This window comes from Octopus bimaculoides, chromosome 1 (genome assembly GCF_046866305.1).
Source record: "Octopus bimaculoides isolate indiv1 chromosome 1, ASM4686630v1, whole genome shotgun sequence".
In the NCBI taxonomy this organism is placed as follows: Eukaryota; Metazoa; Mollusca; class Cephalopoda; order Octopoda; family Octopodidae; genus Octopus; species Octopus bimaculoides.
Genome location: NC_142928.1, coordinates 25215168 through 25236277, shown reverse-complemented (window position 1 = coordinate 25236277; position 21110 = coordinate 25215168). Strand labels below are relative to the sequence as shown.

Genomic DNA, 21110 nt, shown 5'->3' with positions numbered 1-21110 from the left:
GATAACATTAATTTAACGCACATACACACAATAAATAATCTTTGAAAAGGTGTCAATGTTGCCATATTCTTCATTTTTACTCTTTATAAAAATCTGCATTTTTTTTTTTTTTTTTTGTCGTTGCAACTTTTCCGTAAATTCTATTTTTACAGTTCTATATTTAAGAGATAATTCTATATTTAAGACATAATTCTATTTTTTTCTTTTTTCTTTTTGCAGTTACTCAATTTATTTGTTGAAATTTGGACTTAATACCTACCTATCTACTGAACTTTCCAGGCAACCACTCGTAACCGTGGTTCCACTGGAGTCAACATTGTAAAGAAAGAAACAAATAAGAACAAAAATCAAAAAGAAAAAAATATACCTTCAAAGAACCACCAATGAACTATGTGGCCCATTATAGGCCACCCAACTTTAACGAGTTTGTTAACGGTGTGCTTATTAAACCCTACCTTGGTCTCTTTACTGGCGTTTGCTTCGGTATTCGGTAAGTAATGTCTTTGATTTTGCTGTGATACATATCTTTGTACCCATTACATAGCTGTAATACTTATATATATATATATATATATATATATTAATATATATATATACTCTCTGAGTGGTTGGCGTTAGGAAGGGCATCCAGCTGTAGAAACTTTGCCAAATTAGATTGGAGCCTGGTGTTGCAATCCGGTTTCACCAGTCCTCAGTCAAATCGTCCAACCCATGCTAGCATGGAAAGCGGACGTTAAACGATGATGATGATGATGATGATGATATATATTCAGAGTGGCCCAAAATTCACACATACATATGTGGTGGTTGTGTGGTAAGAAGTTTTTCTTCCCAACCACATGGTTTTGAGTTCATTCCCACTGCATGGTACACTTGGGCAAGTGTCTTCTGCTAAAGATAGAGAGAGAGAGACAAAGTGTGTGTGTGTGTGGATTCCTCTGTCAGCTTCGATGTATGAGAGTGTATCAAGTAATATTATAGCTGATAGTAAAGGCAGCAAGCTGGCTGGATTGTTAGCACACCAGGCAAAAAATGCTTAGTGATATTTTTGTTTGTCTTCTTGTTCTGAGTTCAAATTCTACCTAGCTTGATTTTTGCCTTTCATCCTTTTGGGGTCTATAAAATAAGTACTAGTTGAGTACTGGGGTTGATATAATTAACCCAACCCCTCCTTTGAAATTGCAGGCCTTGTTCCACAATTTGAAATCACCATTATTATTATAGCTGGTAGGCTTTACAACACAGGATCAGCCACACATTTTGAAAATGCTGATAGGAGAAATTCTGTGCAAAATGTTTGCCACAAACTCAATGAACAATATTCTTTTGGGCTTTTCTATTTGGGTTCTCCATCCCTTGGGTTTATAGTTTCAGATTGTTCCCTTCTGTTGAATTTGCTTGTAAATATTGTTGTCATAGTTTTAATTTTTATTTTAATTTTTGATGAATACTTGCAACCTAAAGTACCTTATTTTTGTATTAATTGCTTTGTTTATTGTGGAACACTTATGCGTTTCTATTGAAAAGTACTTTGTTTTTAGATTAATTGACTTGGGGAAATGTGAAGCACATGTGTATCTATTATCTACACAGGCATGCATATGTAATAGCGCTAATTAATTCTTTTATCCAATGCTTTCAATGAAAAATCCCTTGCTTTTAGATTAATTGAGATGCGTCTTACAAAGCGTATGTGTATCTTAATTATCAATACACACACACATACACATGCCTGTATACACACACCCGTGCATATAAATTTATTTTAACTAGCAAAATCCAGTTTGTTACAAACAAACAGCATAGAAACCTCAAAATAATAGTAATCTCTCACTTGGGTAGATAGTTACAATTTGTCATGATGGTGGTGATGGTGGGATCATAGGAGGGCAGTGGCTGATGGAACCAGTAAAGCATCACACAGAGATATGTTGTGATATCTAATTGTGTAGCCAGTGTTTTGATTTTAAATTTCATCGAGAACTAACTCGGCCTTCTTTCTTATAAGGATTTGAGAAAACACGGGATTAATTCTGTACCGAGGTTCATGCAATCATCTATATTATTCCACTACCTCACCACTCCCCATGTTGTGGCATTGTCCCAATCTCAGAAGGGCTTTCAGTAGATGAGATTATAGAGAGAAGGATTTAAAGACCTTCATGTGTTTCTTTCTTCCTTTTTTTTTTCTCAGGTACATCCTTTAACGTTCTGTGCTCAAATCTTGCTGAGCTTAACTGTGCTTTTTTTCTTTCTTTATGAATTTTTAGAAACTGAAAGAAGCCTGTCTATCTATGTATGTATCTGTGTGTGTATGTATGTATACATCTATCTCTCTCTCACTCTGTGTGTGTGTGTATATATATATATATATATATATATATATATATATATATATATATATATATAGGCGCAAAAGTGGCTGTGTGGTAAGAGGCTTGCTTCCCAACCACGTTTTGAGATCAGTCCCACTGCGTGGCACCTTGGACATGTGTCATCTGCTACAGCCTTGAGTCGACCAAAGCCTTATGGGTGGATTTGGTAGACGGAAATTGAAGGAAGCCTGTCGTATACACACACACACACACACACACACACACACACACATATATATATATATATATATATATATATATGTTGTTGTACTTGGGGATGGTCATATTGCCAGTTTAGCCAATAAAAACACACGCACTGTATATTTGGTGTTAATTTGCTTCAGCTTTATATTACATTAATCTTAATCTTATTTCGGCCAGAGTTCTTTCGTCACACTTCTGTGACCTCATCAGTGGTCCTTTGTTTCCTTCTTTCTTATGTGTGTCTCACCTTGCAAAACAAATATATATATATATATTTTTGTATGTTTGTATCTGTGTCTATGTTTGTCTCCCACCATTGCTTAACAACCGATATTGGTGTGTTTATGTCCCCGTAACTTAGTGGCTTGACACAAGAGACCGATAGAATAAGTACTAGGCTTACAAAGAATAAGTCCTGAGGTCGCTTTGTCCAACTAAAAGGCGGTGCTCCAGCATGGTCGCAGTCAGAGGACTGAAACAAATAAGAGAATTAAAGAATATATGTATGTGTATGTAAAGTGGTTGGCTTTAGGAATGGCATCCAGCTATAGAAACAATACAGACAGAGCTCCGTGCAGCCCTCTGTCTTGTCAGCTCTTGTCAAACTGTCCGTATGTATGTATGTAATATAATATAGTATATAATGTATATATATGTTTGTGTATGTATGTCTTTGTGTGTATGCGCGCGCGCTTTTATAGTTCTACATGTTGATGCCCTTTCAGAGTCAGCAAGAGCTTTCTTTGTAATAACGATGATGATGATGGTGGTGGTGGTGGTTGTGGTAGTAGTAGTAGCAGCAGTAGTAGTTATAATAATAATAATAGCTGGATGCGCCTGATACTTTCAACCATTTCGACAACAGTGGTGGGTCGGTCGGTCGGCCGGCCTCGACTGTAATTATGATTCACGAAACAGATTGTCTCTTTTCTCTTTTTAATTCAGTTCTATTGAATTAACCTCATTGTATACAGAAATACAACAAAACACTGTTTATTTACATTCTCACCAAGTTTGTTTTCGTCATCTTTATGCTAACCAACATACGTTACAAAACTGGCGAGAGGGGATATCTAATTATCACTGTTTCTATTGAATTTAAGCGACTCTTCTGTAAATAAATACTCACAAGAATATCATCTTTACATATTAGGTATTTTTTTTCTTATTTCTTTTATATATATAATTTATTTGCCTCTATCTATATCGCTCGCTGGCCTAATTACATAATGTTGTTATTGTGTAATCGTTTTTACATTTTTTTTCTTCTGCTTTTCTCTTGTTTTGGACCGGAGGTCATGGCCTTGTTATAAAGCAAGGTTATATAGTTCAAGCATTGAAATAGATTTATTTGCATGATATACATGTGTGTGTATGTACATTGTATTTATGTATATGTGTAGCATACGTATGTATACATATATATGTGTGTGTATATGAATATGTACATAAGTATGTGTGAAATGTATACTTTTTTTTTCATTTTTATTATATTTTGTTGGCACTCCGTCGCTTACGACGTCGAGGGTTCCAGTTGATTCGACCACTGTTCGTGAAATTAACGTGCAAGTGGCTGAGCACTCCACAGACTCGTGTACCCTTAACGTAGTTCTCGGGGATATTCAGCGTGACACAGTGTGACAAGGCTGACCCTTTGAATTACAGGAAGAAAGAGTGAGAGAAAGTTGTGGTGAAAGAGTACAGCAGGGTTCGCCACCATCCCCTGCCGGAGCCTCGTGGAGCTTTAGATGTTTTCGCTCAATAAACACTCGCAACGCCCGGTCTAGGAATCGAAACCGCGATCCTATGACCGCGAGTCCGCTGCCCTAACCACTGGGCCATTGCGCCTCCACTTTATTATATTTATATACATAGTAAAAGAAGACTTGTCAAGCCAAGTGAGATCGTAGTCTTGGCTGATGGCATTGTTGTGTAACTGGCACCCAATGCCAGCTCCCGGCATTCGAACGTTGAGCCTCACAGGAGCAGTGACAAGTGACCGACACCTTTAGTGATATGCCGTGCCTGTTAAGCCAAGTGAGATCCTAGTCGTGGCCGATGCCCGTGTTACATAACTGGCACCCGTGTTGGTGGCACATAAAAAGTAAACGCTACACTCTTGGAGTGGTTGGTGTTAGGAAGGGCATCCAGCTGTGGAAATCGTGCCAAATCAGACTGGAACCTAGTGCAGCTCTCCAGCTTACCAGTTTTCAGTCAAACCGTCCAACTCATGCCAGCATAGAAAATGGAAGTCAAATGATGATGATGATGATGATGATGATGTTTTAGATTATTATTTTATATTTAGTGTATATCATAGTGGAGGCGCAATGGCCCAGTGGTTAGGGCAGCGGACTCGCGGTCATAGGATTGCGGTTTCGATTCCCAGACCGAGCGTTGTGAGTGTTTATTGAGTGAAAACACCTAAAGCTCCACAAGGCTCCGGCAGGGGATGGTGGCGAACCCTGCTGTACTCTTCCACCACAACTTTCTCTCACTCTTACTTCCTGTTTCTGTTGTGCCTGTAATTCAAAGAGTCAGCTTTGTCACACTGTGTCACGCTGAATATCCCCGAGAACTACGTTAAGGGTACACGTGTCTGTGGAGTGCTCAGGCTGTTCCGTTGATTGAATCAACTGGAACCCTTGACGTCGTAAGCGACGGAGTGCCAACAACAACAGTGTATATCATTATTTTATAACACTGATATAAATAATACCAAGACACTGATTCCTGGTACAATGCTTTGAGAAATATTTAGCAGCAATGGTGGCAGGTTAAGAACAAAACGTGGAGGCTTGCAAGGACACCAAATCAAAAATCCTCTTACATTAATGAAACGAATGGTCCAAAATCCTCTTCAATAGTGAGTCTAAGAACTGTAGATGGTCAATCATTCTTGACCGATATTGTTTCCATTCACAGTCATTGGGCAGAACATTTATCACCTTCTTAACAAGGCTCTCTAATGTCAAAATAAATATTATAGATATTTGTAAGATATATTACAGGACGTGTCTTCAATGTAAGAAGGATGAAATTTAAGAGACAGGTATCCACCCAACTAACGAAAGACCTATGTATGCCGATGACAGTGACTTTGTCAGTCATGCAGAGCATGGATTGCAATCCTTGATTTCTGCATTTGATATCTTTGGTTTGATAACCATCATGTGTGTGTGTATGTATGTATGTATGTATATATGTATCATCATCATCATCGTTTAATGTCCGTTTTCCGTGCTGGCATGAGTTGGATGGTTTGACTGAGGTCTGGAGAGCCAGTGGCTGCACCAGGCTCCAATCTGATCTGACAATGTTTCTATGGCAGGATGCCCTTCCTAATGCCAACCACTCTGATAGTGTCGTAGGAACTTTTTATGTGCCACTGGTACAGGAGCCAGCCAAGCGGCCCTGCATCGACCACGTTCGGATGGTGCTTTTTATGTGCCACCAGCTTGGGAGCCAGTCAGTAGGCACTGGCATTGGTCATGTTCAGATGGTGCCTTTTAGGTGCCACCGGCACAGGAGCCAGTCAGGTGGACCTGGCATCGATCACGTTCGGATCGTGCTTTTTACGTGCCACTTTATGCTTTTACTTGTTTCAGTCATTTGACTGCGGCCATGCTGGAGCACCTTCTTTAGTCGAGCAAATCGACTCCAGTACTTATTCTTTGTAAGCCTAGTACTTATTCTATCGGTCTCTTTTGCCGAACTGCTAAGATACAGTGATGTAAACACACCAGCGTCGGTTGTCAAGCGTTGCTGGGGGGATAAACACAGACACGCAAACATATACATACATACATATATATATATATATACACACACACACACACACACACATATATATATATATATATATATATATATATATATATATATATATATATATTTTTCATCATGTAACCTCGTGGGCATCGGTACCATTTTCCTCTTTCTCCGTTCTTCCATTCTCCGAACTTTCCATCTTTCCGACGAAGGGCTACGCCCGAAACGTCATACACTCTCTCTTTCCTTTCCTGAGCGTCCAATAATACTATCCATATCACGTCCTCACTTTGTTGTTTTTTTGTTTTTTTGTTATTGTGTTTTTGAACTATATATATATATACATACATACATACGACGGGCTTCTTTCAGTTTCCGTCTACCAAATCCACTCACAAGGCTTTGGTCAGCCAGAGGCGATAGTAGAAGACACTTGTCCATCTGGTTGATAAACAAACTACTTACCACACAGCCACTCTTATGCCTATAAATATATGTTTATGCATATATATATATATATATATATATATACATGTATATGTTTGACACCTGGATGGAATATTATTGGTTTCTAGTATAGAAAGGGCTACCTATCATGTGTATAGGGCAACGTTTGATTGTAAGTCTTGTTTGATCAGGGTGTTGTCGTAACTAAACAACTTGTTCCATTTGAATGAGCCGGTGACGGAAGGTGTACAGTTTGATTGACCGGCTTGAAATAGCAGTTAAATCTCACTGATATCATACATAACAATATCGTTGTAGCTAAGGGTAGGATAATTTGGATAATGTTGTTCTCCTTGAATAATTCTTGGAAGAATAAAAAATTTTCCAAATAAATAAAAACAGAAAAATATACAGGCAGGATAGTCATGGCTGGAATGACTTAGCATGCATGTGTGTGTATGAGTGTATGTATACATATATATCAGTCTATCTGCGTGTGTGTTTATTCACTCTTGTTTACCTATTTCATGTTATTTGCACCATTGGTGATGTCCTGTACCCACATATGCATGTATGTATATATACACAGACATGCAGGAAGTAAATAGACACCTTTAATTTTCAAAATCTTTTATTTGATATTAATTGGTCGAAGGAGAGGTTTTCTTCTAGCTGCTCGTCCATAATACCCAAGCTTATGCAGATATGTAACACACGTTCTTGGACTAACTTCTAGCTGTTTTGCAATGTCAGAAGCCTTCAAATGGAGTTTGTTTTCCACAATTTTCTTCAAACAGCGAAGCTTCCTTTCCGAAGGCCCAGGTTGGCCGGGACAAGAATCTGTTGATTCTTTTCCTTGGCTTTTGAATTGCACTATGATTCTATTAACAGTAGCAAGAGGAATTTGAAGATTTTCGGCAATTTTTCACTGGCTACGACCAGCCTCAGATTACCCAACAATACGACCTCTTTGAAAATCTGACAGTTGGGCTGAATTTTTTTGTGCCTGACATGGTTACTCTTCGCAGATGTTTAATATAATGGCACGTGGAATGCCTGGAATGGAAAAGAATAATTACATTGTAAATTCTACACCGCTGAAAACATACGAAGACGCTTAGATCAGAAATTTTGAAAATTAAAGGTGTCTATTTCCTGCATGTGTGTGTGTGTATATATATATATATATATATATATATATATATATATATTACTCTTTTACTTGTTTGAGTCATTTGACTGTGGCCATCCTGGAGCATCGCCTTTAGTCAAGCAAATCGACCTCAGGACTTATTCTTTGTAAACCTAGTACTTATTCTATCGGTCTCTTTTTCGGTTGTCAAACGATGTTGGCAGGGACAAACACAGACACAAACATATACACACACACACACACACACACACACACATATATATATATATATACATACACATATATACAATGGGCTTCTTTCAGTTTCTGTCTACCAAATCCACTCAAGGCTTTGGTCGGTCCGAGTCTATAGTAGAAGACACTTGTCCAAGGTGCCACGCAGTGGGACTGAACCCGGAACCATGTTTTGGTAAGCAAGCTACTTTCCACACAGCCACTCCTACGCCTATACGGCCACTCCTACGCCTATACGGCCACTCCTGTGCCTATACAGCCACTCATACAAATGGATGTATGATTGCTACTGCTATGCTGAGCGCTTCACATAAATTTTCATAATCTGGTCTGCTTCTGTATAGTTTTTGTTCAACTTCTATACTGAGTAGTGTTACCAATTATGAGCTTCTGAGCAAATGTTGGAGAAATAAGGATAAACACAAGTTTATATTGAAGTTTCTATGCGCCTCTCCTTCCACGATGTGGTTTCATCTGGTATCTCAGACAGAAACCTGTCCAGACGTTCCGCGAGAACTTCCACACCAACACCATGTAGATCTCTAAAGTTGCCTGGCAGGATGCTGAACAATTGCTGGCTCTTGAAACCCAGACTATTGCAGTACTGTGTCTTTATTTTAGATGGGAAAGACGGGATCTTTGGTATGATGCAGTGCCATCCAGTTCGAGGATCGGTATAACTGTCAATTCCAAAATTGAGAGCTAAAATATATGTATAGGTACTTAAGGTAAATCCTAGTGTATGGGTGTATGTATGTATGTAAACACACATACAGGTGTGTGTGCGCACACATAGGTATATATGCATACATACACACTCTCTGTAGGTTATTAGCTCAGTCATGAGTGACAAGAACTTCAATTTGCCTCATCTGCATAATATATATATTTATCTGTCTGTCTATGTTTGTATGTATGTATGTACGTATATATTATATATATATATATATATATATATATAATGAGCACATTACAAATGTTGATTGAAATGTACATTATGTAGAGAGAGAGAGACTTGTGTACATAATAATATACAGCTTCTCAAGTAGGATCTTCTAAAGAATAGACATATTTTCTTTTTGCGTATTTGTATACAATGTATTCTTGAATACAGCAAACAAAAACACATGAATAATAAAGACATATGAAAAATCCATTATAAAGAATAGTTACTGTACACACGTAATTGCGGTGTAATTTTATATTTATGCGTGTGAATGTCTTTCCGAATATTCAGTTTTGCTAATAACTAAAATAAGCATTGTACACCACATGTAAAAACATGTAGACTTACATGCAAGTATGAGAGTGTATATGGGTGTCTGTGGAGGCATGTGGCTTTGTAGTTAGGTTGCTGCACTCATGATTGTGAGATTCTGGTTTTGATTCCTGGACTGGGTGAAGTTGTTACAGTCTACTCAGCTGACAGAAATGAGTTATCCTGCAATAGACTGGCAGCCCATCCAATGGGGTAATTTATATGCCACAGAATCTAGGAAACTGGCCATATGAACTTTGAGAAGGACCTTTGATCCCTTTTTGTCTTTGTGGGTGTATCTACTAATATTGGGTCATCACATAAATAATGCAGTTTTTTTTCAATTGCCTGAACTAAAAGTTTGGAGGGTGACAGAATAAACTACCCGCATTAACTTGCTATAAAAGCAGGTAGTAAATTTACCTTGTACTTATTCTTAGTGCAAATTTTTGAAGAGTGCAGTTTGATTTTAAGTTATTTTTTTCAAAGCTATAATGGAAGTGACAGAGGAGCATATTCAGCATATTTTGCTCTATGAGTCCAATAAAGGCAACAACACAATGGAAAGTGTGAGGAATATTAATGCAGTGTAGGGAGATTGGACAATAAGCGTAAGCCAGTGTTAACGGCTGTTCCAGAAATTCTGAGCTGGAACTACAGCCTAGAAAACGAACCTTGTCCTGGAAGATCTGTAGAGCTTGTTGAGGACATCCTGCAAACACTGGTGGAACAACATGCCATCGTATCTCTTCAGGAACTAGCAGAGAAACTTCAATTTGGTCATTCAAGTCTGCTCCAGAAGAAAAATGACCATGTTTGGTTTCAAGATGAAAGGTGTTCTTCCATCAGGATAATACTCGGTCACATACAGTGAGGATGACATTCCAAAACCTGGAGCAGTTTGAATGTTTTGTATGGAAAAAATATGAATTCTGTAGATGAGGTCTGAACAGTACTGGAGGAGTATTTTTCATCACAGACAAGTGAATTTTGGAAGAGGGGCCTTGCAAGTCTACGAGATAGAGGGAAGAGCATTGTAGAAAATGAAGAAGAGTATATTTTAGTTTAAAAAAGAACTCTGTTTATCTTAATTTTGAAAAATAAAAGAAGTATAAAAAATATCTTATTTATGGGATAACCCAATACCATGTGAAAATGCAGCTCCATTCTACTCAGCCTAGAAATGAGTACCTCTCTGGTGCTAGTGCAGTTTTTTCTCTCCCTCCAGCTCTCATATGCTTGATGATGTTCTACTAGCTTCAAAGGTAGGATGTCTGAGACGGTGTCTAAATTTGCTTATGACTATGCAGGCACCTAAAACACTTTTTGAAAGCATGGTACAAGCTACCAGATCACACATGCGAGTGATGGTTTAGCCTATTCAACTACTACTGCTGCGACTTTGATTCCTGGTGGCGTTTCCTGGTACCATACAGAGGTGATTTGCTCTTGCCCTCGATCTATCCCCTGGGAGAAATTGAACATGGGTTGGTTGAAGTTTTGGCATTGCTCTTTCTGTCTATCAAATCCCACTTTAAAAAGGCATTGATTTAACTCAAAGCCTTTGAATGGACATTAGCGAAAACTGAACCCAGAACCAAATAATTGCAAAGCAAATTTCTTAACCCATGGCCCTTTTCTTTTTCTTTTTACCCAACCTTTTATATGTCCAATTTTCAATACTTGCATGGGTCAGGCAGAGTTCATTCAGGTGGATTTTCTACAGCTGGATACCTTTCCCCTGTCACCAGCCCTTTCCAAGAAAGGTAATACTTCCCCATACCTGGGCAAAGAGACAACGCACGGCAGCACAAACACATATAGCGAACACAGGTGTGTGTGTGTGTGTTTGTGTCTAACCGCCAGCTTATAACTCGGCACTGTAAGCGATGCAAGGGAAATAAAAACAGGATTATGATGCTGCTGCTGATGTTAATGATGATGGTGTTTACATAACAGTTAATTTATGTGTTGTTGAAATTCTCACTGCGTCTGTGTTTATGGTGAGTTCACTGCACTTGTCGATGTTATTAACACAATGCACAACAGGAGAAACCTAACGACTAGTTGCAAAACAGCTTCTCATTCTCATGTATAAATGAACATGTGCAGGTATGTATATGTGTGTGTGATGGCATGCATGTGTGTGTGTGTGTGTGTGAGAGTGTGTATGTTGTGTGTATGTAGGCATATGCATGCATTTCATACATCTCTCTCTATTTATATATGATATCGGGGTATGCGGTGGTGGTGGTGGTGGTGGTGGCAGTAGGAGGAGAGGCAAGAAGTTTGACTTTGTAATTTATACTTCCGACACTGTTAATGAAACGTGTCCACATATGTATCATCATCATCATCATCATCATCACCATCACCATCATCATCAGCATCACCATCATCACTATCGTCATCATCACCATCATCATCATCACCACCATCATCATCATCATCACCATCATCATCATCATCACCATCATCATCATCACCATCACCATCATCATCACCATCATCATCACCACCTTCGCCATCATCTTTATCATCGTCATCATTACCATTGCTACCACTATCTTTACTGCCTCCTCTTCCTTCTCCTCCTCCTCCATTGCTTCTGTTGCTCATGCAATGTTAGCAGCCTGCTGTTGGAGATCCTATCTACAGTTTTTTTTCTTCTCTCTCTCTTTCTTTCTTTCTTTCTTTCTTTCTTCCCCTACCCTGCCAGCCCTTCTCTTTAACCCTCATCTTTTTGTCCCACCCCTCTTCTTATCTTACAATAAAAGTGTGTTTTTACCTTTGTCTTTTGGATATCTTTTGCTTTCTGAATCTTTTTTTTTAAATTTTTATATTCGTTCTTTGCATTTGTATATTTTTTCCCCTCCTTATTTTGTTTGCTATTCCTCATAGCTTACTTTTATTGAGTGAGTGCCATGTACCTTAATTATGGGAGGTACCTCTGGCATAGTAAAACAAAAATAGATGTGAGAAAGAGAGGAAACAGTGAGGTCAGATCTCACCATGTGGGCCTTGGAATGGCCATGTGGTTAAGACTTCAAACTTTGCAATCAATTACTTCCAGGTTTGCTCCCTCTATGTGGGACCATGGGTGAGCATTCTAGCATAATCTACGGTTGACTTCCTCCAAGTTGTGTGTGTGAAATTGGAAGAGATGTTCATTATGCAAAAGCCCTTTGTGATGAGCTATGCCCCATGTATCATGGTCTCTTTTCTCTTTTCCTTTTACAAATCTTCAAAGCCCTTGCAAACGCTATAGTCTAGTGGTTCTCAACCCGGGCCCTTATAATCTTTAGGGGGGCCATGTAGGATTTTGTTAAAATTTATTTGCTATAAATTGGTTATACTTCTACAATACACAAAATATTTTAACAATGTGGTAAGAAGCTTGCTTCCCAACCACATGGTCCAAGTTTCAGTCCCACTGCATGGCACTGCCTTGTGAGTGGATTTGGTAGATGGAAATTGAAAGAAGCCTGTCCTATGTATATATGTATATGTTTATATGTGTGTGTCTGTATTTGTCCTCTCACCATCACTTGACAACCAATGTTGGTGTGTTAACATCCCTGTAACTTAGCGGTTTGGCTAAAGAGGCTGATAGAATAAGTACTAGGCTTACAAAGAATAAGTCCTGTGATCGATTTGTTCGACTAAAGGCGGTGCTCCAGCATGGCTGCAGTCAAATGACTGAAACAAGTAAAAGAGTAAAGAGAGATAAAAAAAAAAAACAGTTGTGAATGTCAAAGTAGAAATACCTCTTTGATCGTATGCCACACCAAGGGTTAAACAACAAGAGACTAGAGAAACATAACTCATCCTCATGGGCTCATATTTTGTTTTTGATGTGGGTGACATTTGGTTTAAGCCTCATTAAGTCTGAACTAGAAGGGAAACGAGGAGCCGGGAGATGCTCTTTGTTGTTGCTTATTCAAAGAAGAAAGGACTTCTCCCATGACTCTTTCCAGGGCTACTATGCCTGATGGGAGGGAAGAAAGGAGGAAATTATCCTCAGCCTGGAGGGTTGAACTGAATTCTTCCATCTGTGTGTATGTAATCTGCTGAAGGCACTCTTAGGGTCATATGACAGCTTTTATCCTGTCTATGTTTCAGTTTATTAAAAAAATAAAGAAGAATTTAGTAAAGTAAGTTTGCCATTATTGAAAGTAGAGTTTGGACCATAAATTAAAATAGGCGCAGGAGTGGCCCTGTGGTGAGTAGCTTGCTTACCAACCACATGGTTCTGGGTTCAGTCCCACTGCGTGGCACCTTTGGCAAGTGTCTTCTACTATAGCCTCGGGCTGACCAAAGCCTTGTGAGTGGATTTGGTAGACGGAAACTGAAAGAAGCCCGTTGTATATATGTATGGGTATATATATATGTGTGTCTGTGTCTGTCCCCCCAACATCGCTTGACAACTGATGCTCGTGTGTTTACGTCCCTGTAACTTAGCGGTTCGGCAAAAGAGAGCGATAGAATAAGTACTAGGCTTACAAAGAATAAGTCCTGGGGTCGATTTGCTCGACTAAAAGGCAGTGCTCCAGCATGGCTGCAGTCAAATGACTGAAACAAGTAAAAGAGTAAAAGAGTATTGGAGATAAATTTCAATTTTTTAAAGTGGAGGAATTTGCACCAGAAGACTAGGGGCATTTTTAAGTGGATTGATATCAAAAAGGTTTAAAAGGTCAGTGAATTAAGTCATCCACCCAAGAATATCTATTATATATCATCATCATTGTTTTAGTGTCTGCTTTTCCTTGCTTGGGTGGGTTGGATAGAGTTTGTTGAGGTAGACTTTCTACGGCTGAATGCCATTTGTGTGGCCAACCCTCACCTGTTTCTAAGTATGGTAATATTTCCCCAAGAGCAGACATAATCTTTCAGAAGATTGGAAATGACACTGCTTTTATGTTGGTGACACTTGCTAACAACAATCAAGCACGCACACATGCACACACACACACAAATATATGCATGTATATATAGAGATAGATACATATGCATGCGTATATGTGTGTGTGTGTGTATATATATATATATATATATATATATATATATATATGCGTATATCTATCTATCTATCTATTTATTTATCTATCTATCTATCTGTATATATATATATATATATATATATATATATGGCTGAGTGGTTCAATCATCGGGTTCACAATCATGAGGTAGTGAGTTTGATTCCTGGACTGCACTATGTGTATATATATATATACATATATGTGTGTGTACATATAAATATGTATATATTTATTTCATGTTGTTCTAGTTCTCTCGGCTGCAGAGATGAGTTGCAATGTCACTGGTGCCAAGCTGTATCGGTCTTTGTCTTTCCTCTGGATAACATTGGTCGTGTGGAGAGCAGAGGACGGTATGCATGGCTGCATACCGTCCAGCTGTGTGAACTGGAGTAATGTGAAATGAAGTGTTTTGCTCAAGAACACAACACATTACCCGGTCCAGGAATTGAAACCACAATCTTACAATCATGAGTCCAACACCCTAACCATTAAGCCATGCACCTCCACTTTTGCACCTATTGGGATAAATTTTCTATGGGCTGTACCACCTCATGGTACCTATTTTAGAAATTCTGTTATTGTTAGAGCAATGTAGACATCTAGTAATTAATGTATATTATTAAAAGATACAATTGAAAAATGTCTGAGATAATATACAATATCAAAAGCCATAGCCAGTGGGTTAGTAGTCCACTGTTTTTTTTCCTGACTGGTTTGGCATCTTTAGCCATTGTAGTAGTTTTGTAACTTATATTTTCTCTTCTTGGTTTTTGAAACTAAAGAAATCCTATTATAACATCAAAGCAGTGTTTACTGTTTATGTTTGCAGAAAAGCAGAAAACTAGAAAACAGTTTGGTGTGATCTTGGGTAACTACTACTTAATTTAGGCATTTTGCCATTGGAACTCTCATAGGTTGGCGAAGAGGAAGCTTGAAAGAACAATCGCATATTTATAAAGACACCACAAACACACACACACACGCATGTACATAGGCAATAACACAAACATGTGTATGTGTGTATGTATATATATATATATATATACATATATATATATATATGTATTATACATATATCATCATCATCATCGTTTAACGTCTGCTTTCCATGCTAGCATGGGTTGGATGATTTGACTGAGGACTGGTGAAACCCGATGGCTACACCAGGCTCCAATCTGATTTGGCAGAGTTTCTACAGCTGGATGCCTTTCCTAATGCCAACCACTCCAAGAGTATATATATATATCTGTTGGAGTCTCAGCTTTTTAGCTGCTATTTCTGAACTTCGGTATGTGGTGAAGCAACTGTTTGCTGATCCCTTAATTATGTTTATAAATGTATAAGAACTTTTAAATAAGTTCTCCACCGATAATGGTGTTTACATACCGAAGGGCTTAGTAAAAATTATTAATTGTTAATTTATTAATAAATTAATAAATTGATAAACCTTTACCCTTTTAATTGTAATAATTATATATATATATATGTATGTATACACATATATATATATATGTATTATACGGTTTCAAATTCTGGCACAATGCCAGCAACTTTAAGGGAAGTAAGTAGTCCATTACATCAACCCCAGTGCTTCGCTGGTAATTTATTTTACTGACCCCCCCCCCCCCCAAAAAAAAAAGATGAAAGGCAATATTGACCTTAACAGGGCTTGAACTCAGAAGAACTGCTGCTAGGCATTTTGTCCAACATGTTAACAACTGCCCTCTTGCTGTCTAACCCTTTTGTTACCAACCCAGCTGAAACTGGCTCTGGCTCTGAGTACAAATGTCTTGTTTTCATAAGTTTAGAATTAAAATCTTCCACCAAACCTTAGTCACAATTTATGTTCCTAACACTAGCTGAATGATAACTAAGTTATTCTTACTAAATTCTTTGTTATATTTAAGGTAATTAAAAGAAACACAGAGCATCTCAAAATAAATACAGCAACGAAAGGGTTAATTGTATGTGTGTATATATATATTATATATATATATATTAATTTATATAAGGGCATTACTATACAAGAATGCCCTTATATAAATTAATAAATATATTTATAGGGAATAAATGATGGATTTTTCCCTTATGAGGCTTTTTTTATGCTAACTACTTGATAAATTCTTACAAAGATGTTATCCTATTATTGAATTATATTATATATATATATATATATATATGGCACATAAAATACACCATTTTGAGCGTGGCCGTTGCCAGTACCGCCTGACTGGCCTTCGTAGGATTTTTGAGTGAGATCGTTGCCAGTGCCCCTGGACTGCCTCTTGTGAGGGTGGCACATAAAATACACGATTTTGAGTGTGGCCGTTGCCAGTACCGCTTGACTGACCTTCGTGCGGGTGACACGTAAAAGCACCCACTACACTCTCAGTGGTTGGCGTTAAGAAGGGCATCCTGCTGCAGAGACTCTGCCAAATCAGATTGGAGCCTGGTGCAGCCATCTGGTTCACCAGTCCTCAGTCAAATCGTCCAACCCATGCTAGCATGGAAAGCGGACGTTAAACGATGACGATGATGATGATGATGATATATATATATATATATATATATATATATATATATATATGTATGTATGTATGTATGTACATACACAGACATACACGCACACACTCACACACACACAATTATAAACAAGAGGAATGGGGTGAGCAGGTTGTTTTAATGCATCAATTTACAATTGTTTCATCTGATATCAATTTCACGAATATCGCTATATTTATACAATAATATATGGAGACATACACCGAGTTCAGCTCTTGAGAATTATGCATAAAAATCATTTGCCATTTGATAATCTCCGAATTACTGTCAGTCTGATAAGCTGTACCCGTGGACGAGAGATCAATGGGGGTAAACTCCTGGGGTTAAAACCCAAATGAAATTATTACATACAAACACATACTGACATATACATAATTAGGATTTCATTAAGATGTGATTTTGTGGGAGTTTTTGGCTGCTATTTCTAGCAAGTTGCGTGCCCATGTAGAGGGTTCCTCTTTTGCTTGCGCGAGGTGATGTATTATTGACTTATCAGAATGCACACCCTGCTGTGGAACTGCTCACTTGGTAATTCTTATGTAATGTATCTGAATGCATACGACTATCAACCTCTTCTTTAGTTACATGACTGCCTTTTCATGTTGTAATGAGTTGGGTACATTTGTCTTATCAGTTTCCCTCTTTTATTATTATTATTATTATTATTATTATTATTATTAGTTTTTACTTATTTCAGTCATTGGACTGTAGCTTATGTTTTTCTTTCTTTTTTTTAAGTTGGGTACTTACTTTGTTGGTCTCTTTTGCTGAACTGCTCAGTCTTGGGGATCCAAACAAACCAACACCAATTGCCAAGTAGTAGTGAGTGTGTCTGACAAATGTGAAACATAGACACACGCAAACACATCTCTCTCTCTCTCTCTCTCCTCTCTCTCTCCTCTCTCTCTCTCTCTCCTCTCTCTCTCTCTCTCTCCTCTCTCTCTCTCTCTCTCTCCTCTCTCTCTCTCCTCTCTCTCCTTTCTCTCTCTCTCTCTCCTCTTTCTCTCTCTCTCCTCTCTCTCTCCTCTCTCCTCTCTCTCACTCTCTAAATATATATCACACACATACAGGATGCACTAAAGCATTTGACAATTTATCTATATGTTATTATCATTATTGCGGAGGCACAATGGCCCAGTGGTTAGGGCAGCGGACTCGTGGTCGGAGGATCGCGGTTTCGATTCCCAGACCGGGTGTTGTCTGTGTTTATTGAGCGAAAACACCTAAAGCTTCATGAGGCTCCGGCAGGGGATGGTGGTGACTCCTGTTGTACTCTTTCGCCCCAACTTTCTCTCACTCTTTCTTCCTGTTTCTTGAGTAACATTGCGATGGACTGGCGTCCCGTCCAGCTGGGGGGGGGGGGGAATACATACACCATAGGAACCGGGAAACTGGGCCCATGAGCCTGGGCAGGCTTTAAAAGGGCACATAAATAAAAAAAATATTATCATTATTATTATTGAAATTTCCAATACATTAATTTTGACTCACCCAGTATATATGCACTAGGCTTCCACACAGTTCCCATTCACTCCCAAAGCATTGGTCCTTAATTCAGGAGAGGTAGGTTAATGCCTATGATCTACTTAGTGCTGGGTACCATGATAAAAGTACAGTCAGTGCTTTCCGTTAAGTTGGTGTCAGGAAGGTTATCAGCTGTAGGTACCGTACCAAAGAAGAAGTGGTGGGGTGTATGAGCAAGATGTCATGTGACTCATCTAGGTGGTGGGCAGTAATTCTAAAAAAGATTTGACCAGAATATGATTGATGATCAAACAATCCATAACAGTATGGAAAGTTGATCTAAGATAGTAGTAATGGTGGTGGTACAGTGGCAAGGAGGAGAAAGGGCTGGCTGGGTTCATTGACCTTTTTTTTTTCGGTGCCCTTAAGACAGATAGGAGGAAGGGAGAAGGTTATTCTCAGATTGAGGACCTGGTCCTCAAAATTGAGTGTTCTCCATTAAAAGCACTGAAGGGCCAGGTGGTGGCATTTAAGTGGAGTGATGTATAAAATCACCCCTAATTAGTGCATTGTTGGTACCTATTCATCTGGAAATATTAATTGTGATAGACCAACTGCTTTATCCAAGTACCTCTTTCTCTCTCATCCTTTTCAACACTGTTAATTTGGAACCCAGCTTTGTTGGCACTCCGTCGCTTACGACGTTGAGGGTTCCAGTTGATCCGATCAACGGAACAGCCTGCTCGTGAAATTAACGTGCAAGTGGCTGAGCATTCCACAGACACGTGTACCCTTAACTAAGTTCTCAGAGATATTCAGCGTGACACAGTGTGACAAGGCTGGCCCTTTGAATTACAGGCACAGCAGAAACAGGAAGTAAGAGTGAGAGAAAGTTGTGGTGAAAGAGTACAGCAGGGTTCACCACCATCCCCTGCCAGAGCCTCGTGGAGCTTTAGGTGTTTTCGCTCAATAAACACTCACAACACCCGGTCTGGGAATCGAAACCACGATCCTATAACCGCGAGTCCGCTGCCTTAGCCACTGGGCCATTGCGCCTCCACTGGAACCCAGCATCCACATATAAAAACCCCGAGGGGCGTATGAGACATTTGCATTACATTACCATCATGAATGTAGCTTAGAGAGGAAACAGAGACTGGCGCAAAGTACTTGAGATGAGGATCAAAGTCTTCCAAATTACATTCACATGTCCTGAGTGTGTTCAGAAGTCATTTTCTTTTGTTTAAACAGATTCTTCAGTTGTATCCTTCAGCCAGGTATATTTACTAGCTGTTGGCACCTTGCTGCTTGCTTTTGTGGGGGCACATCTCTGTTGAGTAATGTATATTAAATTTCCAAGCATCAGAACCACTTCTGCTTTCAGTCCTGACATTACCCCACCCCCACCCTTTCACCATCTATTTGACTATATAGTCTAGAAAATTCCTCTCTTGTTATCAACTGCCACATTTTCTAAGCTTTTCCATACACAACGCCTGTTCTCTCTAACTTCAGAGTTAATTAAGCCTAGAAGTTATTAAATTGTTGTTGTTATTGTTGTTACTGTTGTTGTTGTTGTTGTTTTTCTTATGCCTGTCTTAAGTTCATACTATTTCTGACTGCAGCAGAACATAATAGTAATTATAAATATTTCAAAATGTTATTACTTTGAGGAATTATATGTTGTTGTTGGTGGTGGTGGCGGTAGGGGTGGATGGAAGTGGTGGCTGGAAGAAGGAAGTATGTAATGTATATGCTTTAGATTTTAGCTTGATGATGATGATGATGATGATGATGATGGTGGTGGTGGCAGCGGCGGTAATGATGATGTGGTGGTGGTGGTGGTAGTGACGATTAGATATGATGTTGCTGATGGTGATGATCAAAAGGATGTTGAAAAGAACAGTTATAAAGTTATGATGATGGTGGTGATGATGATAATGATGGTGGTGGTGGTGGTGGTGGTGTAACAGTGATGATGATGATAATAATTAGCTATGGTGTTGGGACGATTGCGGTGGTGATGTTTAAAATGACAGTTATAATGTTATGGATGCTGATGACAGGTATAGGGAACGATAATAATAATAATAATAATAATAATAATAATAATAATAACAATAATAATAATAATAGTTTGTCTAAGATCTTTCCAGACTTCTCTTTATGTAAGCAATTAGATATTAATTAACCAATTTCACTATGACTTTGTGTACATTTGACGGTGGCCATGCTGGAGCACCGCCTTTAGTCGAGCAAATTGACCCCAGGACTTATTTTTTGTAAGCCTAGTACTTATTCTATTGGTCTCTTTTTGCCGAACCGCTATGTTATGGGGACGTAAGCACACCAGCATCGGTTGTCAAGCAATGTTGTGGGGACAAACACAGACACAAACATATACACACACATACACATATATATATACATATATACGACAGGCTTCTTTCAGTTTCTATCTACCAAATCCACTCACAAGGCTTTGGTTGGCCCGAGGCTATAGTAGAAGACACTTGCCCAAGGTGCCACGCAGTGGGACTGAACCCGGAACCATGTGGCTGGTAAGCCAGCTACTTACCACACAGCCACTCCTATCTATAATT

At 38.7% G+C, this 21110-nt stretch overlaps 1 protein-coding gene across 1 annotated transcript in view; it reads left to right on the top strand.

Moving 5' to 3' along the window:
- The first annotated feature begins 218 nt into the window (after positions 1–218).
- Positions 219–21110, top strand: part of LOC149137505 (uncharacterized) — a 93322-nt gene continuing 72430 nt past the window's right edge. Inside the window, exon 1 of the mRNA XM_089349611.1 lies at positions 219–490. Coding sequence (XP_089205737.1) covers positions 391–490 — 100 coding nt within the window. The 5' untranslated portion in view covers positions 219–390. The remainder of the gene's footprint in view (positions 491–21110) is intronic.